The following is a 27,472-nucleotide window of genomic DNA, read 5'->3' as shown; positions in this document are numbered from 1 at the left end:
TTTTACTATTTTCTACATTGTAGAATAATAGTGAAGACATCAAAACTATGAAATAACACATATGGAATCATGTAGTAACCAAAAAAAGTGTTAAACAAATCCAAATATATTTCATATTTGAGATTCTTTAAAGTAGCCACCCTTTGCCTTGACAGCTTTGCACAATCTTGGCATTCTCTCAACCAGCTTCATGAGGTAGTCACCTGGAATGCATTTCAATTAACAGGTGTTCATTGTTAAAAGTTCATTTGTGGAATTAATTGTATTCATAATGCGTTTGAGCCAATCAGTTGTGTTATGACAAGGTAGGGGTGGTATACAGAAGATACAGTGAGGAGAACAAGTATTTGATACACTGCCGATTTTGCAGGTTTTTCTACTTACAAAGCATGTACAGGTCTGTAATTTTTTATCATAGGTACACTTCAACTGTGAGAGACGGAATCTAAAACAAAAATCCAGAAAATCACATTGTATGATTTTTAAGTAATTAATTTTCATTTTATTGCATGACATAAGTGATGGTGTGGGAGTGCTTTGCTGGTGACACTGTCAGTGATTTATTTAGAATTCAAGGCACACTTAACCAGCATGGCTACCACAAAATTCTGCAGCGATATGCCATCCCATCTGGTTTGCGCTTAGTAGGACTATTATTTGTTTTTCAACAGGACAATGACCCAACACACCAGGCTGTGTAAGGGCTATTTGACCAAGAAAGAGAGTGATGGAGTGCTGCATCAGATGACCTGGCCTCCATAATCACCGGACCTCAACCCAATTGAGATGGTTTGGGATGAGTCGGACCGCAGAGTGAAGGAAAAGCAGCCAACAAATGCTCAGCATATGTGGGAACTCCTTCAAGACTGTTGGAAAACTATTCCAGGTGAAGCTGGTTGAGAGAATTCCAAGAGTGTGCAAACTGTCATCAAGGCAAAGGGTATTTTATAACACATTTTTGGTTCCTACATGATTACATATGTGTTATTTCATAGTTTTGATGTATTCACTATTATTCTACAATGTAAAGAAAAAACATTGAAGGAGTCAATGTCAAAACTTTTGACTGGTATTGTGTTCTCAGTGATATTTAATTCAGCATTGACAAAAAGTACAAGTTTAAATTTGTTCCAACTGAGCGAGTCTGACCACAAGCATTTCGCTACACTCGCATTAACATCTGCTAACCATGTGTATGTGACAAATACAATTTGATTTGATTTGATACCACTTTGATGACAGACCTTTTTAAACTTCTTCTATTGCCTCTAAAGTGAAAGTAATCCAAAAATAACTGAAACTAATCAGATTACGTTACTGAGTTTGGGCAATCCAAAAGTTACATGTCTGATTACAATTTGTGACAGGTAACTGTAATGGATTACATTTAGAAAGGAATCTACCCAACCCCGAGTACAGCACACCTCAGATGACACTGATCAACTGTCAGTCTACCCCACTAAGAGGGTCAGTGCTAATCCAGTATCCTTGGAATGTCCCTACCATAAACCCGAAACCTAACCCCTAGCCTAAACGTAACCATAACCCTTACCCATTTAAAATGTAACTTCAATCCTAACCAGATTGCACGGACCAATAAAAGGTACTCTGGCCTTGTACAGGTAACCATGTACTACCAAAGGTCACGTTTGAGCTCAGCGCCAACTGACATCGATAATGTGTCTTTTACTCAGGACTCTCTGCCCCACCTCCCAAAGGGCCTGCTCACCTTGGCAACATAATAAACTATGGCCACGGCACGTAGAGGAGTCATAAAAAGAAGGGAACGAGGGAAAATTAACACGACATGCCGCACTCCAGAATAACTATTCATTAACCTTTTTATGCGAGTAAAGTACATGTCAGATAAAGAAATGAGACGCCTGATGGAAACAGGACATTCTTCTGTAAACTTTCCAAAATGTTGGCAAAACAATATGCTAGACAAGGTGGAATCTTTGTGTGCCGGTAAAAATAAATTCTGAGATAAATGTCATTGGAAACGCTTTTATGCGCAAATATTGATTTAATAACCATCACATCAAAGTACATTTGGAGTCACGCGATGACATGTTGGGTAGTCCTCCCAGTACACTCGTCGGGAAAGCATGCAGTTTATTAGGCTACAGATTCAAAAAATTATGAACTTCACGGGGTGGTGAAATAGAAAAGTGATGAGCTTGATGCTCCAGTCCAATAAATATCCTGTTTCTTTTTCTGGTGACATGATAATCGATGCCTGGCTGCCATTTGACAATAATTTCACTCTTTTGCCCATAACAATAATAATAATCTCATCGTGGTCTATATGTGCGCTCTTCGCTCTAGCCAACAGCACGTGCCAATACCAGAGTGGCACACTCGCTATATAACGCAATTTTCTATGTGAGAAAACCAACGGTAGAGTTGAAAATGCGTACATGGGAATTTAACCACAACAGGTATTTATATGTGCAATACCTCAGCACACAGAGACATCCGCAGCAAGAGCATTTCATGTGCATATTGTTATGCAGTTTTAGAATATTTGCATGAAAATCTGTCACCAATACCATGGAAACCTAGCTAGTGATACATTTTATTTATAATTCATAACGTTCGAAGCGTCCATGCCAGCAATCTGTTGCTGTGTAGTACATCAACCATGAATACAGAACTAAGGTACGATTATGTAACCAATGTTAGTGTGGAAGAGGTGAAAAATTGTGGTCTATCCAAGAATAGTAAAGCCCCCTTTACTGGCTCAAATAGCTGACCAATCAGCCTGTTTGACCGGATACGATGCTATTTTACTGTAAACAAACTGACAGACTTTCAACATGCCTATAAGGAAGGCATTCAACAAGCACATCACTTACACAGATGGCTCCTGTTTGGCTCAGAGAAATTGATAATAAAAATATTGTAGGAGCTATTTTGTTAGATTTCACTGCGGCTTTTGACAGTCTGCTGCTGGAAAAACTTGTATTATCGCTTTACTCCCCCTGCTATATTGTGGATAAAGAGTTACCTGTCTAACAGAAGACAGAGTTTTTTTTTTATGGAAGCCTCTCCAACATAATACAGGTAAAATCAGGAATTCCCCTGGGCAACTGTCTAGGCCCCTTACTTTTTTCAATCGTTACCTATGACAGGCTTTGATTAAAGCCAGTGTATCTATGTATGTGGATGACTCACACTATACACGTCAGCTACTACAGCGAGTGAAATCACTGCAACACTTAAAGAGATGCAGTTAGTTTCAGAATGGGCAGCAAGGAATAAGTTAGTCCTAAATATTTCAAAAACTAAAAGCATTATATTTGGGACAAATAATTCACTAAATCTCGTAATAAAGAATGTGGAAATTGAACAACATTGGTGACCAAACTTCTTCAGTAACCCTGGATTGTAAACTGTCATGGTCAAAACAACAGTAGCTAAGATGGGGAGAAGTCTGTCAATAATAAAGTGCTGCTCTGCATTCACTATCAACAAGGCAGGTTCTAGTTTTGTCACACCTGGACTACAGTTCAGTCATGTAGTCCGGTGCTACAAAGAGGGACCTCGGAAAATTACAATTGGCTCAGAACAGGGCATTACATGTACACGGAGCGCTAACATTAATAATATGCATGTAAATCTCTCATGGCTCAAAGTGGAGAACAGATTGACTTTATCACTACTTGTTGACATGCTGAATGCACCTAGGTGTCTGTTTAAACTACTTACACACAGCTCGGACATCCATGCATACCCCACAAGTTTCGTCCCAATCCCCTAGTCAAGAACAAACTATGGGAGGCGCATAGTACTACATCAAATCAAATTTATTTATATAGCCCTTCGTACACCAACTGATATCTCAAAGTGCTGTACAGAAACCCAGCCTAAAACCCCAAACAGCAAGCAATGCAGGTGTAGAAGCACGGTGGCTAGGAAAAACTCCCTAGAAAGGCCAAAACCTAGGAAGAAACCTAGAGAGGAACCAGGCTATGTGGGGTGGCCAGTCCTCTTCAGGCTGTGCCGGGTGGAGATTATAACAGAACATGGCCAAGATGTTCAAATATTCATAAATGACCAGCTTGGTCGAATAATAATAAGGCAGAACAGTTGAAACTGGAGCAGCAGCACGGTCAGGTGGACTGGGGACAGCAAGGAGTCATCATGTCAGGTAGTCCTGGGGCATGGTCCTAGGGCTCAGGTCAGTTGAAACAGGAGCAGCAGCACGGCCAGGTGGACTGGGGACAACAAGGAGTCATCATGTCAGGTAGTCCTGGGGCATGGTCCTAGGGCTCAGGTCCTCCGAGAGAGAGAAAGAAAGAGAGAAGGAGAGAATTAGAGAACGCACACTTAGATTCACACAGGACACCGAATAGGACAGGAGAAGTACTCCAGATATAACAAACTGACCCTAGCCCCCCGACACAAACTACTGCAGCATAAATACTGGAGGCTGAGACAGGAGGGGTCAGGAGACACTGTGGCCACATCCGAGGACACCCCCGGACAGGGCCAAACAGGAAGGATATAACCCCACCCACTTTGCCAAAGCACAGCCCCCACACCACTAGAGGGATATCTTCAACCACCAATTACCATCCTGAGACAAGGCTGAGTATAGCCCACAAAGACCTCCGCCACGGCACAACCCAGGGGGGGGGGGGGGGGGGGGGTGACAGGCAGGATGACCACATCAGTGAATCAACCCACTCAGGTGACGCACCCCCTCCAGGGACGGCAAGAGAGAGCCCCAGTAAGCCAGTGACTCAGCCCATGTAATAGGGTTAGAAGCAGAGAATCCCAGTGGAAAGAGGGGAACCGGCCAGGCAGAGACAGCAATGGCGGTTCGTTGCTCCAGAGCCTTTCCGTTCACCTTCCCAATCCTGGGCCAGACTACACTCAATCATAGCCATGACTAAAGTACATGGAACTCTATTCCACATCAGGTAACTGATGCAAGCAGTAGAATAAGTTTACAACAAAAAAAAGATAAAATCCCCTTATGGAACAGCGGGGACTGAAGACACGCATGCACAATACACACACACGTACATTGTAATATTGTTGTATGGTGGTTTTATAAATTTTGTATTGTAGATATGTAGTGGTGTAATAATGTTATATGATGTACTGCTTTATCTTTTGTTTTATGTGTGACTTAGGTACCTTAATGTGTTTGGACCCCAGGAAGAGAAGCTGCTCCCTTGGCAGCAGTTTATGGGGATCCCTAATAAATAACAATACAAAGAGAAAGTGTTTGAACAGGAATTTCAAGTGATAGAACAAGATGCACCTGCAATTCTTGGGAGATCAGCTTGTCTGCAAATTGGCTTAATACAGAGGATATTCAAGCTTGAACAATGGACAGAGACTGACATTTTGAGTGAAAATGAAGATTCATTCACAGGACTTGGATGTGTTCCAGGAGTTCATCACATACAAATAGACCCAGACGTCTCACCAGTGGTTCATTCACCCAGAAAGGTACCTGTAGCACTAAAATAAAAACTTGAAAAGGAACTGAACCGCATGGAAAAGATGTTGTCGCCAGGCAAACTGAGCCTTCTGAAAGAACAAACAGCTTGGTTACAATTGTGAAGCCAAACAAAATATGGGTATGCATGGACCAACAGGATCTTAAAGCCATCAAGAGAGAACATTATCTTTTATGTACCATTGAAGAGGAAGTTGCTGAAATGCCCAACACTAAGATATTTTCAGTGGTTGATGCAAACCAAGGATTCTGGAAAATCCAACTGGATGAAGAGAGCTCCTGACTACACATCAATACGCCGTTTGGGAGGTATTCATTCACAAGACTGCTCTTCTGAATCGCATCCCTCCAGAGGTGCCTCGCGCAGAATTCGGAAGGTCTGAAAGGTGTCATAAACATCATGGATGACTTGTCTTGGGTGATGACACAGAGCAGCACCACCGAGACTGAGATAGCTACTAGACAGACTGAGATAGCTACTAGACAGACTGAGATAGCTACTAGACAGACTGAGATAGCTACTAGACAGACTGAGATAGCTACTAGACAGACTGAGATAGCTACTAGACAGACTGAGATAGCTACTAGACAGACTGAGAAGCATCAACTTGAAATTGAATACGGCCAAGTGCAAAATCAGAATGACAGAAATTCTCTACATTGACATGTGTTAAGCAAAGAAGACTTGAAACCAGCCTCCAAAAAGGTCAGATCAACACAAGAAATGTCAGGGCCAGAGGACAAAGCAGCGCTTCAGAGGTTCATGGGAATGTTGCAGTATATTGCAAGGTTCATCCCAAATCTGTCAGATGTCAATGCACCACTGAGACAACTGCTGGAAGGAGACATTCAGTGGGACTGGGAGTCTGCACAGGAACAGAGCTTCAAAAGCATGAAAACACTTCATCCCAAATCTGTCAGATGTCAACGCACCACTGAGACAACTGCTGGAAGGAGACATTCAGTGGGACTGGGAGTCTGCACAGGAACAGAGCTTCAAAAGCATGAAAACACTTCATCCCAAATCTGTCAGATGTCAACGCACCACTGAGACAACTGCTGGAAGGAGACATTCAGTGGGACTGGGAGTCTGCACAGGAACCGAGCTTCAAAAGCATGAAAACACTTCATCCCAAATCTGTCAGATGTCAACGCACCACTGAGACAACTGCTGGAAGGAGACATTCAGTGGGACTGGGAGTCTGCACAGGAACAGAGCTTCAAAAGCATGAAAACACTTCATCCCAAATCTGTCAGATGTCAACGCACCACTGAGACAACTGCTGGAAGGAGACATTCAGTGGGACTGGGAGTCTGCACAGGAACCAAGCTTCAAAAGCATGAAAACACTTCATCCCAAATCTGTCAGATGTCAACGCACCACTGAGACAACTGCTGGAAGGAGACATTCAGTGGGACTGGGAGTCTGCACAGGAACAGAGCTTCAAAAGCATGAAAACACTTCATCCCAAATCTGTCAGATGTCAACGCACCACTGAGACAACTGCTGGAAGGAGACATTCAGTGGGACTGGGAGTCTGCACAGGAACCGAGCTTCAAAAGCATGAAAGCACTTCATCCCAAATCTGTCAGATGTCAACGCACCACTGAGACAACTGCTGGAAGGAGACATTCAGTGGGACTGGGAGTCTGCACAGGAACAGAGCTTCAAAAGCATGAAAGCACTTCATCCCAAATCTGTCAGATGTCAACGCACCACTGAGACAACTGCTGGAAGGAGACATTCAGTGGGACTGGGAGTCTGCACAGGAACAGAGCTTCAAAAGCATGAAAACACTTCTAATCTAATCTGTCACATGCACCGAATACAAAAAGGTACCTTACAGTGAAATGCTTACTCACAAGCCCTTGACCAACAATGCAGTTAAGAATAATGTGTTCATTAAAACATAGAAAAGTAAAAAAAATATAAAATGAAAGTTAAATTAATAATTAAAGAGCAGCAGTAAAATAACAGTAGCGAGGCTATATACAGAGGGTACCAGTACACAGTCAATGTGCGGGGGCACCGGTTAGTCGAGGTAATATGTACATGTAGGTAGAGTTAAAGTGACTATGAATATATAATAAACAGAGTAGCAGCAGCGTAAATGAGGGGGGTGGCAATGCAAATAGCCATTTGATTAGCTTGTCAGCAATGCGCCCGTGTTAAAGTACTACGATGTAAAAAAAAAAAAAATACGGACTCTCTTTGGATGATCAAGCTCAGAAGGCTTTGGGAGCTGTGATCCTGCAAGATGGTCAGCCAATCGCTTACGGGTCAAGATCCATCACAGACTGTCAAAAGAGATACGCTCAAATTGAAAAAGAGCTAACGCCGATAGTGTAAGGCTGCAAGAAGTTTTGTCAATACCTGTATGGAAACCAGATCCAGGTGGAGTCAGACCACAAACCCTTGGAAACAATCTTCAAGAAGTCGCTCCAGAAAGTACCAGCCAGACTGCAGAGAATGCTGATGAGACTACAGAGATACAGTCTACATGTGACAGACAAACCAGGAAAGGAGATACACGTGAATGATGCACTGAGCCGAGCATACCTGAAGGATTAGAGAGATACATCGTTTGATGGTGAGCTGGATGTAAACTACATTGATCAAAAACCTCCTGTTTCAGAGGAGAAACTGCAGCAATTCAAAACAGCAACAGCAGAAGATGGAGAGTTAAAACTGGTCACAGAAACAGCTAAAAAAGGATGGCCAGACACGAGAGGGAAAGTTGAAAAGAAAATACAGCACCACTGCACCTTCAGAGAGGACTTGAAATACTCGGACTGCTGTTCAAAAGTTCAAACTTGTCCCTCAGAAAATTAGAAGAAATCTGAAAACTCCATGACGCACACATGGGAAGTTCTGTTCTGGCCAGGCATGGCTAAATAGATGGAAGATGTAACAAAATGTGCAGTCTGCAACAAACACAAAAACAACAACCAAACAGCCGCTCATGTCCCATCCAATATAAGAGAGAGCTTGGGCCAAAGTTAGAGTAGACCTCTTCCATTACAATGACACAGAATTCCTACTGTGTGTGGATTACTACAAAATACCCAGAAATCTCCAAGTTCAGTGGGACAGCAAGTAAACACAATTACAGCACTAAAGTCGATCTTTGCAAGGCATGGGGTGATCAATGTTTTGTGCCCCAACAATGGAAGACCGCTTGTGAGTCAAGAGTTTTCTACCAGCTAAGAGTTCAAACATGTCACGTCGAGCCCTAGATTTCCACAGTCAAATGGCCAAGTTGAGAGAGTAGTTCAGACTTAAGAACCTGTTATAAAAAGCAATTTTTTGTACCTTTATTTAACTAGACAAGTCTGTTAAGAACAAAATCTTATTTACAATGATGGCTTGGGAACATTGGGTAAATCTGCCTTGTTCACGGGGGAAATGACAGATTTTTACCTTGTTGCAAGATCGAATCCCTGAGCTGACCTTTCGGTTACTGGGCCAACGCTCTAACCACTAGGCTACCTACCACCCCACATACAGTGCATTTGGAAAATGTTCAGACCCCTTGACATTTTGTTACGTTACAGCCTTATTATAAATTATTTTTCTTCTCAATCTACACACCCATAATGACAAATTGAAAACATGTTTTTAGAAATTCTTGCAAATGTACAAAAAAACTAAAACAGATACCTTATTTACATAACAAATTCAGACCCTTTGTTATGAGACGCGAAATTGAGCTCAGGTGCATCCTGTTTCCATTGATCATCCTTGAGATGTTTCTATAACTGGATTGGAGTCCACCTGTGGGAAATTCAATTGATTGGACATGATTTGGAAATGGCACACACCTGCCTATATATGGTCTCAAGGTTGACAGTGCATGTCAGAGCAAAAACCAAGCCATGGGGTTGAAGGAATTTTCCTTGGAACTCAGAGACAGGATTGTGTCGAGGCACAGGTCTGGGGAAGGGTACCAAAACATTTCTGCAGCATTGAAGGTCCTCAAGAACACAGAGGCCTCCATTCTTAAATGGAAGAAGTTTGGAACCACCAAGACTCTTCCTAGACCTGGCCGTCTGGCCAGACTGAGCAATCGGGGGAGGAGGGCCTTGGTCAGGGAGGTGACAAAGAACCTGATGGTCACTCTGAATGAGCTCCAGAGTTCCTCTTTGGAGATGGGTGAACCTTCCAGAAGGACAATCATCTCTGCAGCACTCCACCAATCAGGCCTTTATGGTAGAGTGGCCAGACGGAAGCCACTCCTCAGTAAAAGACACATGACAGCCCACTTGGTGTTTGCCAAAAGGAAACTAAAAGACTCAGATCATGAGAAACAAGATTCTCTGGTCTGATGAAACCAAAATGGAACTCTTTGGCCTGAATGCCAAGTGTCACGTCTGATGGAAACCTGCCACCATCTCTACGGTGAAGCATGGGGGTGGCAGCATCATGCTGTGGGGATGTTTTTCAGCAGCAGGGACTGGGAGACTAGTCAAGGTCGAGGAAAAGATGAACGGAGCAATGTAGAGAGAGATCCTTGATGAAAACCTGCTCCGGAGCGCTCAGGACCTCAAACTGGGGTGAAGGTTCACCTTCCAAATGGACAAATACACTAAGCACACAGCCAAGACAACGCATGAGTGGCTTCGGGAAAAGTCTCTGAATGTACTTGAGTGGCCCAGCCAGAGCCTGTACTTGAACCCGATCAAACGTCTCTGGAGAGACCTGAAAATAGCTGTGCAGCGACACTCCCAATCCAACCTGACAGAGCTTGAGAGGATTTGCAGAAAAGAATGGGAGAAACTCCCAAAATACAGGTGTGCCAAGCTTGTAGCTTCATACCCAAGAAGGCTCAAGGCTGTAATCACTGCCAAAGGTGCTTCAACAAAGTACTGAGTAAATGGTCTGAATACTTAAGTAAATGTGATTTCAGTTGTTTTCATTTAATTTCCAAAAATATTTGATTTTTTTTGTTGTTGTCATTATGGGTTATTGTGTTTAGATTGATGAGGGAAAACTGTTGAATCAATTTTAGAATAAGGCTGTTACATAGTGAATACTTAGCTCTCATTGAGTAAAGAAACACCCCTGGATGGAGTAGGTCTCTCACCTGCACACCTACTGATGGGAAGGAGGCTGCAGACAAAGATTTTAAAGTCAGAGAGATTGTTAAATCCAGGACTCTATCAGCATATCAGGAACAGGCTCACAAGCAGACAGAGACAAAACACTACCTTGACCAAAGCACATGTAAGCTTTTGGTCATGAAGGAAGGAGAACGCGTCAGGAACAGACAAGACAACAAATGGCAACCAACGATTTTAATTGGGAAAACATGACCAGCCAAGGTCATACATAGTACAAACACAAAATGAGAGAATCTACTGAAGGAACCCAGAGACACCTGTTAAAAACACATGAAACAACACGCCCAGAGAGACACTCAGAAACCATAATGGACTTACTTACCTTATCCAGTGGAAAGAGAACCTGAAACAAGAGTCAGCCTGGAAGAAAACTACTGATCTGTGTGTTCTCCAACACCAACAACACCAAAACAAACAATGTAAAGCAACAATGTAAACACTGACACACCAGTGAATTCAACTCGTTACGGAAGACCTATCAGAATGCCAATTCTGTCAGTGTTTGTAGTTCAAACAGAGACAAAAACAAAAAACAAAATAGAAGAAAAAATTAAACATTGACAAGACATTAATAATAACAATGTCATGACTATTGTGATGTCTATATTAGGAAAAAAAAGCCATGCTTGTTTGCATATTGTTTGCAATGTGAAACACTGAGTTAAAAGAACATTGTTGAGAAACAAATGATCCAAAGAAAGGGAGAAGTCATGTATATACTTACCCGTAGTGCCTGAGGGCTGCTCTGTTACTATTTACTACATGTCATCATCTGTACTTTGCACTTCACCAATTACGTCAGATAAACATGGTTATTGTACCCGCATTCCTGTGCTAGTATATTACAAAGCCTATTGCTCATATGCCACAAGAAAGGAAAGATCAGTTATTTCCTTTACAACCTAAACAACGTTAGAAACGGAGAGTAGTATCCAACTTTCACTTAGGGAAGTGTTTTTGTTCCATAATGTCGATCTAATCATCATATGTGTAAGTGTTGTTTTGGCCTTTGTCATCACTAACCAGGTCAGTGTACTCAAATACCAAGATTGACACCTTAACCCTGTTGTGTGGTCCGGAAACATTTCCCAGGTCAGCCACAAGTAACCAAAGTGAAACCATAAGAGGTGCACAGCACAGCCTGGCATGCAGCTGAGACTGGGAGATTTTAGAGATGCAAACATTTGAAACACAACCTTGTGACATGTTATCATATTAATGTACTGAAGAGTGGGGTTTGAATATGTTGACTTGACCAGTATTTTACTACAGTACTTCTGCACAGAAAGAGAAAGAGGATAGAAAAAGAAAGCGAATTACACTGACACATCAGAAAAGTGAATGCACTCACATTGAACAGTGCCAAAACACTCAAAATCTACCGGTTCGATTTGGCTTATTGTAGTAGCTGACAAATCACATTGTAAAATCTATTTAGGGGAAAGATGTGAATGACTCATTTTCACTTAAAGGTCAATGTTTATCACGCCCTCGTTTTCTCATTGGTTGTGAGTGGTGTTCCTCTTTCTCTATGAGAGTAGTGTGAATAGTAGGAGGGCCATTACCCTACGTGAAGAGTTATCTTTGTTTTCCTTCAGTCACTCAGGAAAGTACCAGCCCGACCTGCCTCCTGTCCTGGACAGCTACAGAGGAACACAGAGCAGAACACAGACATAAAGACGTCCTCGTCGGATACAGACACAACACACACACACAGCAGTGTTCTGAGGTTTCACAGCAGAGGAAGCCAAGAGGACAAACACACAGCGGCTCCATCTCTCTCTCTCTTCCTGCACGCCCTCTGCTGCATCTCAGGGGACTGAGGTTGCTCTACCCGAGCCTCTCCCCCCCCCCCCCCCCCCCCCCCCCCACGGCCAGACGTTGCAGATTGATGATGCCGCAGCAGTCAATGGATCGCTGTGAGGTTTCAGAGAACTGCCACCATCATAGCCCGGGGGTCCAGGGGAGCCAGCGGCGCCTGGTCAGTGGACTCCTTCTCTGGGTCGGTCTCCTCACCGTCAGCCATGTGGTCTGCATCACCCTACTCGTCATCACCAGGCCACACGCACTGGTAAGACTGCTAACCTGCATAGACACACACTTACACACTCTCTGGTGTGTGTTAGGGAGGGACATAGTTAGTGAAATCAAGTTGAATTAAATCTGAGATATGTATTGTAGCTCACTTTGTGTAAAACTAAGATGAGATCTTGAAGTTGGATTAATGTGTGTCAATAGAGAGGAGTATTGTAGCTGTGGAAACACCTGCCTGTTGCACCTGTTGAGTACGAGCCTCTGAAGTGGTTTCAGTAGCATCACAGCTGGTGGGGGAAACGCATCACTATGTGTGGTTTAGCACTGGTGACATCAGAACCCTGTTCTCCAATATGAAAGGGCTGGGTGTGTGCTACTGAATGATCACTGTGTATATCATATTAATACTGTTTCATAAAGCCTAGAGTAGAGCTGAATACTAATGTCTTTCTCAGGCAAAATGTAGTTACTTACAAGTTACTGATAGGACAATCGTCATGATATTTCCCATCTCCCTCCCCCAGCCTCTGCCAGAAATAGTTTCAGCTCCAAAACCCACAGCAGACTCATCTCTGGTAAGCTAACCACAAGACGGGTTTAAACATGTTTCCAACCTCTAAACAAGTTTTAACATGTCCCATGCAAACGATTTGTTCATTTTGCCCCCTCCAAGACAGAGTATTCATAACATACATGACCTGCCAATAGGATATACAATAGACCAGGGTTTCCTGAAACTCAGTCCTGGGTTCTCCCTGGGGTACACGTTTTGGTTTTTGCCCTAGTACTACACAGCTGATTTAAATAATCAAGGCTTGATTATTTGAATAAGCTGTGGTGTTAGGGCAAAAACCTAAACGTGTACCTGTGGGAGGACCCCGGACCATGTTTTGGAAACCCGGCAATAGATCATTTTGAATGCATCTTGGAAGGGACCTGAGCCTAGGCTAGGCCATACCTCGTCAGTCCCGCTTTCTCTGTCTGACTTATCATCCTCCAGGCTCTCAGACAGTAGAGGGCTCAACCACAAGCCTCACCGCACTGCAGGGAAAGGTGACATGTCATAACATCATATCCACATGCAGGGAAATGCCACTGTGCAGATTTTCCTTCTCTGAAATCAGATTTCAATCTCTGTTTTTCGATCATGAACGTGTGGCATACTCCATTAGTAAGTGTTAATGGAGGCAACTAGTTGAAATTCATTCCTAAATGTGATAGGCATGCAACATCTAGCCCAAATCCAGACACCTTTATTTAATTGATCAATAAGCCGGGTCTCAGGGCATTCCATAGAGCTTGTGAGAAATCGCCGACCCGTTGTCGTACATGTTGTAGCAGCACGTTTCCCGTGTTGGATGGTATCCGTAATCGTTTCTGATGGAAACGTTGTCGTACATGTTGTAGCAGCACGTTTCCCGTGTTGGATGGTATCCGTAATCGTTTCTGATGGAAACGTTGTCGTACATGTTGTAGCAGCATGTTTCCCGTGTTGGATGGTATCCGTAATCGTTTCTAATGGAAACGTTGTTGTTTGCGTCACTGAGCAGTGCACAAGAAAGTATTATATCCAATTGTTTGATGCTAACCCCATCCCCTGCAATTTAATTAAAAGATAGATTCCCCAACTGAGCACTCACATGGCACACTCTCGCTTCTAGACAGGTAAACAGAATGTCAGCAATCAGACAATAAAATGTCACTTAAGGCCCCCTAAAGGTTAGGGCCTGCTCTGACTGTGTGTGTGGATATGGGTGTGGGTATGCAGACCTGCGAGACACTGCAGCCCATCATGATGAGGTCAGATAGTGTGTGGCCCCCTTCCCCATCAAAGTTGCACATCCCTGCCCTATATGGAACATTAATGTTAAAATAACTGTACTTACTGTTATATCTGTATAAGTGACAGCAAACTCTGTAGGGATATGTAACAGCTAGACATAAGTAATATAATAACTACAGGTCCTGCTATGCCCATTGTACGGAAACAGTAGAAAGGCAGATATAACATTTTTAAAAGGTTATTAAGCTTAGAGGTTTAGGTTTGCTTGTTGGACACTAAATAAACAGTAAATATTTCACTGAAATATAAAACGCACAACAGAATAAACAATCACCTTAATGGAGGTCTGAGTCACTTTACTGGTTGCTCTCCCTCTCCAAACACAGAATAGTCTGCAGCCAACTAAAAAATGAATCCACTATTGCAGGGGCAGCACAGAATAGAAGATTTTTAATATTGTCACACATACAGTACCAGTCAAATGTTTGGACATATCTACTCATTCCAGGGTTATTGTTAATTTTGGCTATTTTCTACATTGTAGAATAATAGTGAAGACATCAAAACTATGAAATTACACATATGGAATCATGTAGTAACCAAAAAAGTGTTAAATCAAAATATATTTTAGATTCTTCAAAGCAGCCACCCTTTGCCTTGATGACAGCTTTGCACACTCTTGACATTCTCTCAACCAGCTTCATGAGGTAGCCACCTGGAATGCATTTCAATTAACAGGTGTGCCTGGTTAAAAGTTAATCTGCGGAATTTCTTTCCATCTTGATGCTTTTGAGCCAATCAATCAGTTGTGTTGTGACAAGGAAGGGAAGATATACAGGAGATAGTGCTATTTGGTAAAAGACCAAGTCCATATTATGGCAAGAACAGCTCAAATAAGCAAAGAGAAATGACAGGCCATCATTACGTTAAGACATGAAGGTCAGTCAAACCATCAAGCGCTATGATGAAACTGGCTCTCATGAGGATCGCCACAGGAAAGGAACACCCAGAGTTACCTCTTATGCAGAGGATAAGTTCATTAGAGTTACCAGCCTCAGAAATTGCAGCCCAAATAAATGCTTCACAGAATTCAAGTAACAGACACATCAACTGTTCAGAGTGATTCAACTGTGTGAATCAAGCCTTCATTGTCAAATTGCTGCGAAGAAACCACTAAAGGACACCAATAATGAGAAGAGACTTGCTTGGGCCAAGAAACATGAGCAATGAACATTAGACCGGTGGAAATCTGTCCTTTGGTCTGATGACTCCAAAACTGAGATTTTTGGTTCCAACTGCCATGTATTTGTGAGATGCAGAGTATATGAAAGGATGATCTCTGCATGTGTTGTTCCCACCATGAAGCATGGAGGAGGAAGTGTGATGGCGTTGGGGTGCTTGCTGGTGACACTGTCAGTGATTTATTTCGAATTCAAGGCACACTTAACCTGCATGGCTACCACAGCAATCTGCAGCAATACGCCATCCCATCTTGTTTGCGCTTAGTGGGACTATCATTTGTTTTTCAACAGGACAATGACCCAACACACCTCCAGGCTGTGTAAGGACCATTTGACCAAGAAGGAGAGTGATGGAGTGCTGCATCAGATGACCTGGCCTCCAAAATCACCCGACCTCAACCCAATTGAGGTCGTTCTGGGATGAGTCGGATCGCAGAGTGAAGGAAAAGCAGCCAACAAGTGCTCAGCATATGTGGGATCTCCTTGGAAAAGCATTCCAGGTGAAGCTGGTTGAGAGAATGCCAAGAGTGTGCAAAGCTGTCAAGGCAAAAGGTGGCTACTTTGAAGAATCTCAAATATATTTAGATTTGTTTAACACTTTTTTGGTTACTACATGATTCCACATATTCCATATTTTATAGTCAAATCAAATAAAATTTTATTTGTCACATACACATGGTTAGCAGATGTTAATGCGAGTGTAGCGAAATGTTTGTGCTTCTAGTTCCGACAATGCAGCAATAACCAACAAGTAATCTAACTAACAATTCCAAAACGACTGTCTTATACACAGTGTAAGGGGATAAAGAATATGTACATAAGGATATATGAATGAGTGATGGTACAGAGCAGCATAGGCAAGATACAGTAGATGGTATCGAGTACAGTATATACATATGAGATGAGTATGTAAACAAAGTGGCATAGTTAAAGTGGCTAGTGATACATGTATTACATAAGGATGCAGTCGATGATATAGAGTACAGTATATTCGTATGCATATGAGATTAATAATGTAGGGTAAGTAACATTATATAAGGTAGCATTGTTTAAAGTGGCTAGTGATATATTTACATCATTTCCCATCAATTGCCATTATTAAAGTGGCTGGAGTTGAGTCAGTGTCAGTGTCAGTGTGTTGGCAGCAGCCACTCAATGTTAGTGGTGGCTGTTTAACAGTCTGATGGCCTTGAGATGGAAGCTGTTTTTCAGTCTCTCGGTCCCAGCTTTGATGCACCTGTACTGACCTCGCCTTCTGGATGATAGCGGGGTGAACAGGCAGTTGATGTCCTTGATGATCTTTATGGCCTTCCTGTAACATCGGGTGGTGTAGGTGTCCTGGAGGGCAGGTAGTTTGCCCCCGGTGATGCGTTGTGCAGACCTCACTACCCTCTGGAGAGCCTTACGGTTGAGGGCGGAGCAGTTGCCGTACCAGGCGGTGATACAGCCCGCCAGGATGCTCTCGATTGTGCATCTGTAGAAGTTTGTGAGTGCTTTTGGTGACAAGCCGCATTTCTTCAGCCTCCTGAGGTTGAAGAGGCGCTGCTGCGCCTTCTTCACGATGCTGTCTGTGTGAGTGGACCAATTCAGTTTTTCTGTGATGTGTATGCCGAGGAACTTAAAACTTGCTACCCTCTCCACTACTGTTCCATCGATGTGGATAGGGGGGTGTTCCCTCTGCTGTTTCCTGAAGTCCACAATCATCTCCTTAGTTTTGTTGACGTTGAGTGTGAGGTTATTTTCCTGACACCACACTCCGAGGGCCCTCACCTCCTCCCTGTAGGCCGTCTCGTCGTTGTTGGTAATCAAGCCTACCACTGTTGTGTCGTCCGCAAACTTGATGATTGAGTTGGAGGCGTGCGTGGCCACGCAGTCGTGGGTGAACAGGGAGTACAGGAGAGGGCTCAGAACGCACCCTTGTGGGGCCCCAGTGTTGAGGATCAGCGGGGAGGAGATGTTGTTGCCTACCCTCACCACCTGGGGGCGGCCCGTCAGGAAGTCTAGTACCCAGTTGCACAGGGCGGGGTTGAGACCCTACTATGGTGTTGAATGCCGAGCTGTAGTCGATGAACAGCATTCTCACATAGGTATTCCTCTTGTCCAGATGGGTTAGGGCAGTGTGCAGTGTGGTTGAGATTGCATCGTCTGTGGACCTATTTGGGCGGTAAGCAAATTGGAGTGGGTCTAGGGTGTCAGGTAGGGTGGAGGTGATATGGTCCTTGACTAGTCTCTCAAAGCACTTCATGATGACGGAAGTGAGTGCTACGGGGCGGTAGTCGTTTAGCTCAGTTACCTTAGCTTTCTTGGGAACAGGAACAATGGTGGCCCTCTTGAAGCATGTGGGAACAGCAGACTGGTATAGGGATTGATTGAATATGTCCGTAAACACACCGGCCAGCTGGTCTGCGCATGCTCTGAGGGCGCGGCTGGGGATGCCGTCTGGGCCTGCAGCCTTGCGAGGGTTAACACGTTTAAATGTCTTACTCACCTCGGCTGCAGTGAAGGAGAGACCGCATGTTTTCATTGCAGGCCGTGTCAGTGGCACTGTATTGTCCTCAAAGCGGGCAAAAAAGTTATTTAGTCTGCCTGGGAGCAGGACATCGTGGTCCGTGACTGGGCTGGATTTCTTCCTGTAGTCCGTGATTGACTGTAGACCCTGCCACATGCCTCTTGTGTCTGAGCCGTTGAATTGAGATTCTACTTTGTCTCTGTACTGACGCTTAGCTTGTTTGATAGCCTTGCGGAGGGAATAGCTGCACTGTTTGTATTCGGTCATGTTACCAGACACCTTGCCCTGATTAAAAGCAGTGGTTCGCGCTTTCAGTTTCACGCGAATGCTGCCATCAATCCACGGTTTCTGGTTAGGGAATGTTTTAATCGTTGCTATGGGAACGACATCTTCAACGCACGTTCTAATGAACTCGCACACCGAATCAGCGTATTCGTCAATATTGTTATCTGACGCAATACGAAACATATCCCAGTCCACGTGATGGAAGCAGTCTTGGAGTGTGGAGTCAGCTTGGTCGGACCAGCGTTGGACAGACCTCAGCGTGGGAGCCTCTTGTTTTAGTTTCTGTCTGTAGGCAGGGATCAACAAAATGGAGTCGTGGTCAGCTTTTCCGAAAGGGGGGCGGGGCAGGGCCTTATATGCGTCGCGGAAGTTAGAGTAACAATGGTCCAAGGTCTTTCCACCCCTGGTTGCGCAATCGATATGCTGATCAAATTTAGTGTTGATGTCATCACCATTATTCTTCTATGTAGAAAATAGTCAACCCTTGAATGAGTAGGTGTCCAAACCTTTGACTGGTACTGTATATCAGCATGGGGCGGCAGGGTAGCCTAGTGGTTAGAGCGTTGGACTAGCAAACAGAAGGTTGCAAGTTCAAGCGGACAAGGTACAAATCTGTCGTTCTGCCGCTGAACAGGCAGTTAACCCACTGTTCCTAGGCCGTCATTGAAAATAAGAATTTGTTTTTAACTGACTTGCCTAGTTAAATAAAGATAACATTTAAAATATATATATATATATACAGATAATGTAACAAACACACCTTCAGAGCACATTTGACCTCACCCCAAACTCTTTAAAAAAAATCAGCATGGTTCTCAAAATGGTTGCCCTCAAACATGAACTTGCTCAGCATCAATACAGTACAACATCTCCAAATTCTCTTCAGGGACAAAAAGCTCTCTTGAACAAATACCAAAACTGGTGGATAAATTAAGATAGAAGAAGAATGGCCTGAGTGAACTATGGTACAATGGCGTTCGCAACAATTTGATGTGATGTGCATTCCGCCTGCTACTGTGCAGGTGAATAATAAGGATCCCCAAAAAGGAAATAATGTGGGTAAAAATAAATCAAATATCTTACAATCTATCAAAAAATAAGTTAACTAAACAAAATCAATCTGCTTTTCTGTAAAAAAACAAAATTCCAATCAGGTCCCTACACAGGCTATAAAGACTCCTGTGAGGGCAGGACATTTACTAGCAACAATAGTCCTTGCAGTGCTTCTGCCATGAAGTCCTGGAGCCCCAACAACTTCTCAGCTGCAGATATAATGATGTCCAGCTTCTTGGACTTCTTAGACACTTAGTCACTGTGGCTATAAATGCCACAAAATCCACTTTCTTCACCATGAGTGTATCCAGATCACTCAATTGACTTAAAACACTAGCAACTGGTTGGAATGCATCCACCTCCATATCTTCAACACTGTTGCCTCTTGCTCCTTCAACTCTTCACTGACTCCACATAAGAGATCCACATAAGAAATCTGCTGCCAGCCCTGATTCTTGGCACCTCAACCTCTTTCACCCTAACAGGGCATGCAAGGAAGTCCGGAGAATGATCCCCACCACAGTTGCAACACTTTCCATTGACAGATTCTTCAATACTATACTTCTCCCATCTGCAAACATTTGACACGTAACCATGTCCTTTACAAATTCCACACTGTAATGGTTTGGACACAAATGCTCTCACCATGTACCTCACATACTGTATCCAATCTTCACATATTCAGGTAGAGTCTCCTCAAACAACAATAATATTGATAGGCTTTTCTCCTTCCTTCCATTTACCATATGGGTCAGGTGACGTGCACTGACCACTCCTGGGATTTTTGACTAAGGTACTCATGCACAGACTCCAGCTATAACTCCTTTGGCAGGCATTTATTCTGTTCTTCATCAACACAAACAAGGCCACTTCTAGTCACCTTGATTGAATTCACCTTTCCCACTGCTTTATTCACAGTCCTCGATATTACTAATGGATTTCCCAAATGAATCTCCTTGTCCAAAAAACTCAGTTCAATAAGAAATGCATTATTGGACCGGTCGTTGTCTTCTACTACAACTTTTGATAATTTTGTTCCATTCTTTGATTTCACAATTTCCATTCACTGTCACGCACTTCACTTGCCGCACTTTCAGGTTCAAGCACAGTCGCCATTTCCTCCACTCAAGCCATTTACTATTGACACCAATGCAATGGCAGCTTAGGCTGGTCTGGTCTTGTCTACTTAGTTCATTGACTTTCATCAACCCATGCCCCCATGCCCAGCAAGTTGGGTGTTTCACTTCCTCTTCGGTCTCTGCAGATACTGAGGTGAAAGATTAGTGGAATCTGTGTGGGTAGCTGGACAGGTAGGATGACTGACAGTGAAGGTGAACAGGTGGTCACGTGTCAGGTGACAGAGGAATGGATGAGACTGAGGCAGGAATTCCTTTAACCATAAAGTGGTATATTTACTGAGTAGTCTGTGCTGCATCACAAAGGAAACAAAAAACATGTATCCAATCAAATTCATAATCAAAGATCAAATCAGATCATTCATTATTAACATAAGTTAGGGAGTTCAACAGTTCAGTTCATTAAGTCAATAGTAATCATCCGCGAGTCATTTAGGCTCGTAACTATTTATCATAAATCATGAAAGAATACAAACAGTGAATGGTTATCCAATCTATAATCCCCATTATCAAAGTCAATCAGTTAGCAAACAATGACGTTTCTCATTTCAACCCTTTCAATTGTCTTCATGTGTACATATAATTAATGTCAATACATATGAACCATATCGATTGCATAATTGGCCTATGAGGATCCGTAGGGCCGTGATCATTGACAATTCACATTACACAATATGTTTGAAGCTGCGCTCCAAGCCGCGCTCCGCGGTAATAACTATTAACAGTAACTGAATGGCCCACTCTCCCGATCGCCACAGATAATTCAGATGAAAGGTAACATAGTCGGTGGATTTACGTGGATTCATGGACGCACAGAACTTAAGGAAGAGAAAGCAGCGAGATCAGGCGATGGCAATTTCCTCCTTTTATGGAGTTGAGATCTGTCGGACATTTCCACCTGACCTAATTAAAGCGCTCCCGGCCCAGCTGAGTAAATGGCAATGAATTAAAGGAGTATTCCACCATCTCCATGGGCCTTTTCTACATGAGGGTTGCTTTTATACTTTCCTGCCTGTGCTTCCCTAAACAGGGTCCCCAGGGGAACATAGACAACAGCTGTAGTTCGTACCCTGTCACAGATAAAAATGATAGTTTGAAGATCATACTTTGTTCCAGGGTTGGGGTTAATTATATTTCAATTCCAGTCAATTCAGGAAGTACACTGAAATTCAAATTCCAGTTCCAATTATCTTCAGTGCTTTTCAATGAAAATGACTTTTGAATTGACTGGAATTTAAATGGAATTGACCACAACCCTTCTTTGTTTTACTGTTAGGATTTGATTTGTGATGCTTGGATGCCCACCATTACTTCAATGAGTAGAGAGATCAGTGACTAATGACAAGTTATTTCTGTCTTCACAGAGCATACCCCTGGAGCCACAAAGAGTGCCATGGCAAATGATCACCTTTGAACCCACAGGTATAGATGGTGAGAGTTCTTAGAAAGTTCAGTCTCTTTGAATTTTTAGATATAGTCACAATTTAATTTATATTCCAATTCTAGCCACATTACTGATGCCAGTTTTCAATTTATCATCCACAGATAATGATGTCTCGGTGGAGAGAAGTGGGATCAAGTGGAAGACGCAGTCCAAGGCAAATAATTTTGTCTCCCTAAAGGGCGGATCCCTGACCATCAACCAGGATGGTTGTTACTTCCTGTATCTTCAGGTTACTCTGGAGACACCAGAGGTGTCTGGACAGCACATAGTGAGAGTGAACAAGCCCAACCAAGTCCTGCTGGAAGTAAGGATGACCAACACCTCCCTCAGCACAGGGTTCCTGGGCAGGGCTGTGGATCTAGCAGCCTCTGACACCCTCACAGTCACTGTCTCCCCTGGTGCCAGGATCAACACCACCTACACCGCCACATACCTGGGCATCATAGGTCCAAAATGATATTTGTAGATTCTATTGGATATAGACACTCCTGTCTTCATAGACACATGCTGGGGGCTAGATCTGGAAGTCATTTGGTAGGGGTTGATTGAATAGATCCTGGGGATCTGGAGTTAACTGGGATCAACCAATCATCCCACCACCTGTCAGAGAGAGATGGAGTAGTGGGGAAGATCATGTGGGAGACACCGTGTATTTGACTGAAACTGATTCAGTCCGACTCCCTGCTCATCACAGAAGATTATTCCACTCCTTTATCCTCTACCTAGCCTTCCAACCTGTTTTGAGCTGCAAGGATTTTCTTTCCAGAATTCTACTGATTTTTTAATTAGATTTTTATTAACCGTTATTTAACTAGGCAAATCAGTTAAGAACAAATTCTTATTTTCAATGAGGGCCTATCAAAATGCAAAAGGCCTCCTGCAGGGAAGGGGGATTAAAAAGGTAATATAATAATGTGTCTTGTAATGTTGGAAAATATGTTTAAAAGTATTGGTCATCATGGGTTATGGGTTGTACTGTTACTTTAGCATGTTTCTCTCTTGGATGAAGCAGCATTGTTTTTATCGCTCAGGATTATAGTTAGTATGTTTTTCCAGTAAATATTGTTTTTTAAGCTATGAATGAGGGGATTGTCTTATCAAGTCTTGTGCACAGGGTTGTTGAGAGAATGCACAGTATCAACATATCTTTAATGTTTACTTTAATATTTGCGTATTGCTTTGTATTTAAAATATTTGTTTTTTTACCTATTTATGTCTTATTACAATATTATCTTATTATTATTTTCTTATTATTTATTTTCTATATCTATTTTGAAGGACATGTTGAGTATGTTGTAGGATGAGATGTAGAGATAATCAATGAATGTATGTCACTAACCAGGTTTCCATTCAGACGTTTTATGCCAGTAAAGTACGTCAGGTAAAACATTTAATGACAGGCCTGATGGAAACAGAAAATGTTTCGGTAAACCTTCCAAATGTAGACAAAAGGTGGGATCTTTTTGTGTCGGTAAAACACCTTCATGCCCAAATATTGATGTAATAACCACCATGTCGAAGTAAACTTGGAGTCATGCCACTATGACTCGGGAAAGCATGCAGTTTATTGGCTACAGATTAAATGCATTATGATGAACTTTTCAATAACTTTTCAATAAATATCGAGGGTCTTCTTCTGGCGATGATGATCGATTCTTGGCTGCCTTTTGACAAATACAAATAATATTGCTCTTATCCAATAATCGCATTATGTTGGTAGCCAACCGCACTGTATCTCAAATCAAATGTATTTATATAGCCCTTCTTACATCAGCTGATATCTCAAAGTGCTGTACAGAAACCCAGCCTAAAACCCCAAACAGCAAGCAATGCAGGTGTAGAAGCACGGTGGCTAGGAAAAATTCCCTAGAAAGGCCAAAACCTAGGAAGAAACCTAGAGAGGAACCAGGCTATGAGGGGTGGCCAGTCCTCTTTTGGCTGTGCTGGGTGGAGATTATAACAGAACATGGCCAAGATGTTCAAATGTTCATAAATAATAATAATCACAGTAGTTGTTGAGGGTGCAACAAGTCAGCACCTCAGGAGTAAATGTTAGTTGGCTTTTCATAGCCGATCATTAAGAGTATCTCTACCACTCCTGCTGTCTCTAGAGAGTTGAAAACAGCAGGTCTGGGACAGGTCCTCTGAGAGAGAGAGAGAAAGAAAGAAAGAGAGAAAGAGAGAATTAGAGAGAGCATACTTAAATTCACACAGGACACCCGATAAAACAGGAGAAGTACTCCAGATATAAGAGACTGACCCTAGCCCCCTGACACATAAACTACTGCAGCATAAATACTGGAGGCTGAGACAGGAGGGGTCAGGAGACACTGTGGCCCCATCCGATGATATCCCCGGACAGGGCCAAACAGGCAGGATATAATCCCACCCACTTTGCCAAAGCACATAAAAAAGTATGTTTGATGGAAACATCCCTGGCGGGGGAATGCACATACCTTTTTAGCAGATTTTAGAATATTAGCATGAAAATCTAACGCAAATTGGATGGAAACCTACTTTATAGCGCCAAATAAACTAGGATAAAATGTACGTTGTTACAAATTCCACAAGTGAAGTTCCCACTGGGAAACATGAATGTAATCTATTATATTAAGAAAGCAGTGGATTTTTTTTTTCTCCAAACAAATAAATGAAGTAGAATAATTGACTTGTATATGGCTTTTATTTCACCTTCAAATATTGTTTGTTGAAGTCAAAATGACAGAAATTAGGACTAAATCATGACATGTTGGGAAATTATATAAAAATAAAGCACAAATAGATTTAAGTCTAATTGTGTCATACCAACGCTGTGGGGGGTGAGAGCTATTATAAACAGATGTGAAACCACCAGTTGTGAATCATTACCAACACAGTGAAATAAGGGTCATATCGAACTACAGATGTAGGATCATCATTTGATCCCCCTGTTGCAGAATAACTTGTGTATTTGAGGTTTAAAAAGGCTTCTAAAGTTTGTAATTTCTACACTGATATTTCAGACTTGATTTTCCATTAAGAAAACTGTATCTACAGCGCATTCAGAAAGTATTCAGACCCCTTGACTTTTTCCACATTTTGTTACATCACAGCCTCATTCTAAAATTGATGAAATTGTTTTTCCTGTAACAGCTGTCGTGGGAAGAAGGTGAGGACCAAAGCGCAGCGTTGTAAGTGTTCATCGTATTTAATGAAAATTGAACACTGAATAACAAAACAACAAACAACAAACAAGCTCCTGGCTGACTGACGGCTCCGGCAGCTCCTGGCTGACTGATGTGTGCTGGCGAACCGGGGACCCCATGCGTAGGGCTGGTGCCATGTACACCGGCCCGAGGAGACGCACTGGAGACCAGTTGGGCTGAGCCGGCTTCATGGCACCTGCCTCGATGCCCACTCTAGACCGGCCGATACGAGGCGCTGCAATGTACCGCACCGGGCTATGCACACACACCGGGGACACCGTGCGCCTCACGGCATAACACGGTGCCTGCCCGGTCCCTCTCTCTCCACGGTAAGCACGGGGAGTTGGCTCAGGTCTCCTACCTGACTTAGCCACACTCCCCGTGTGCCCCCCCAAGAAATCTTTGGGGCTGCCTCTCAGGCTTCCAACCACGCCGCCGTGCTGCCTCCTCATACCGCCGCCTCTCCGCTTTCGCTGCCTCCAGCTCAGCCTTGGGGCGGCAATATTCTCCAGCCTGTGCCCAGGGTCCCTTGCCATCCAGAATCTCCTCCCATGTCCAGGAGTCCTGCGATCGCTGCTGCTGCTGCCCGTTACCACGCTGCTTGGTCCTTTGGTGGTGGGTGGTTCTGTAACGGCTGTCGTGGGAAGAAAGTGAGGACCAAAGCGGAGCGTGGTAAGTGTTCATCTTATTTAATGAAAATTTAACACTGAATAACAAAACAACAAAGAAACACCTGGAACAGTTCTGTCTGGTGTAGACACACAGACTGAAAACAAACAACCACGAAACCCAGGTGGAAAAACAGGCTACCTAAATATGGTTCTCAATCAGGGACAACGATTGACTGCTGCCTCTGATTGAGAACCATACCAGGCCAAACACAGAAATAGAAAATCATAGAAAAACTAACATCGAAAATCCACCCAACTCACGCATTCAGTCCCTTTACTCAGTACTTTGCTGAAGCACCTTTGGCAGTGATTACAGCCTCGAGTCTTCTTGGGTATGATGCTACAAGCTTGGCACACCTGTATTTGGGGAGTTTCTCCCATTATTCTCTGCAGATTCTCTCAGGCTCTGTCAGGTTGGATGGAGAGCATCGGTGCACATCTATTTTCAGGTCTCTCCAGAGACGTTTGATCGGATTCAAGTCCAGTCTCTGGCTCCTTGAATCCGCGTTGTCTTGGCTGTGTGCTTAGGGTCATTGTCCTGTTGGAAGGTGAACTTTCGTCCCAGTCTGAGGTCCTGAGCAGGTTTTCATCAGGAATCTCTCTGTACTTTGCTCTGTTCATATTTCCCTCGATCCTGACTAGTTTCACAGTGCCTGCCACTGAAAAACATCCCCACAGCATGATGCTGCCACCACCATGCTTCACCGTAGGGATGGTGCCAGGATCCCTCCAGATGTAACGCATGGCATTCAGGCCAAATAGTTCAATCTTGGTTTCATCAGACCAGACACTCTTGTTTTTCATGGTCTGAGAGTCTTTAGGTGCCTTTTGGCAAACTCCAAGTGGGCTGTCATGTGCCTTTTACTGAAGATTGGCTTCCGTCTGGCCACTCTACCATAAAGGTGTGCTTGGTGGAGTGCTGCATAGATGGTTGTCCTTCTGTAGCTCTGTCAGAGTGATCATCGGGTTCTTGGTCACCTCCCTGAAGAAGGCCCTTCTCCCCAGATTGCTCAGTTTGGTCGGGTGGCTAGCTCTAGGAAGAGGCTTGGTGGTTCCAAACTTCTTCCATTGAAGAATGATGAGTCTCATAGCAAAGGGTCTGAATACTTGTGTAAATACGGTATTTCTGTATTATTAATACATTTTCTGAAATTTCTAAAAACCTGTTTTCGCTCTGTCATTATGGGGTATGTGTGTGTATGTGTATGTGTGTAGATTGATGAGACAAGCATTTTATTTAATCAATTTTAGAATAAGGTTGTAACGTAACAAAATGTGGAAAAAGTCAAGGGGTCTGAATTCTTTCCGAATGCACTGTACCCCTACAAAAATGTCTATTAATTATAAAACACATAATAATTCACATTTCCTGGTGCTAAGGGATTATTTTCCTGCTGTAACCAACTGGCTCAAATTAAGATCCTACATCTGTATAGTTGTGTGACTTACTGAACCATGAGACCCCAGAGATCAAGTGAAAGTAGGAGGTCCTTACAGTGTGTCCCCCACACGTTGGTTGAATAACACATTCAAG

General features: G+C 43.1%; 1 protein-coding gene across 3 annotated transcripts in view; it reads left to right on the top strand.

The window, feature by feature from the left end:
* Positions 1-23,916, top strand: part of tnfsf18 (TNF superfamily member 18) — a 29,215-nt gene extending 5,299 nt beyond the window's left edge. The window contains exons 2-5 of one of the 3 annotated variants that reach the window (XM_036938849.1): positions 12,196-12,668; positions 13,156-13,206; positions 22,003-22,060; positions 22,184-23,916. In XM_036938849.1, coding sequence (XP_036794744.1) covers positions 12,489-12,668; positions 13,156-13,206; positions 22,003-22,060; positions 22,184-22,539 — 645 coding nt within the window. In that variant the 5' untranslated portion in view covers positions 12,196-12,488 and the 3' untranslated portion in view covers positions 22,540-23,916. Of the gene's footprint in view, positions 1-11,245; positions 12,669-13,155; positions 13,207-22,002; positions 22,070-22,183 lie in introns of those variants that run through there. The other 2 variants (XM_036938848.1, XM_021625964.2) reach the window with 2 other exon arrangements.
* Positions 23,917-27,472: the final 3,556 nt, after the last annotated feature.

Source organism: Oncorhynchus mykiss, chromosome 12 (assembly GCF_013265735.2).
Source record: "Oncorhynchus mykiss isolate Arlee chromosome 12, USDA_OmykA_1.1, whole genome shotgun sequence".
In the NCBI taxonomy this organism is placed as follows: Eukaryota; Metazoa; Chordata; class Actinopteri; order Salmoniformes; family Salmonidae; genus Oncorhynchus; species Oncorhynchus mykiss.
This window is presented reverse-complemented; position numbering and strand designations above follow the sequence as displayed.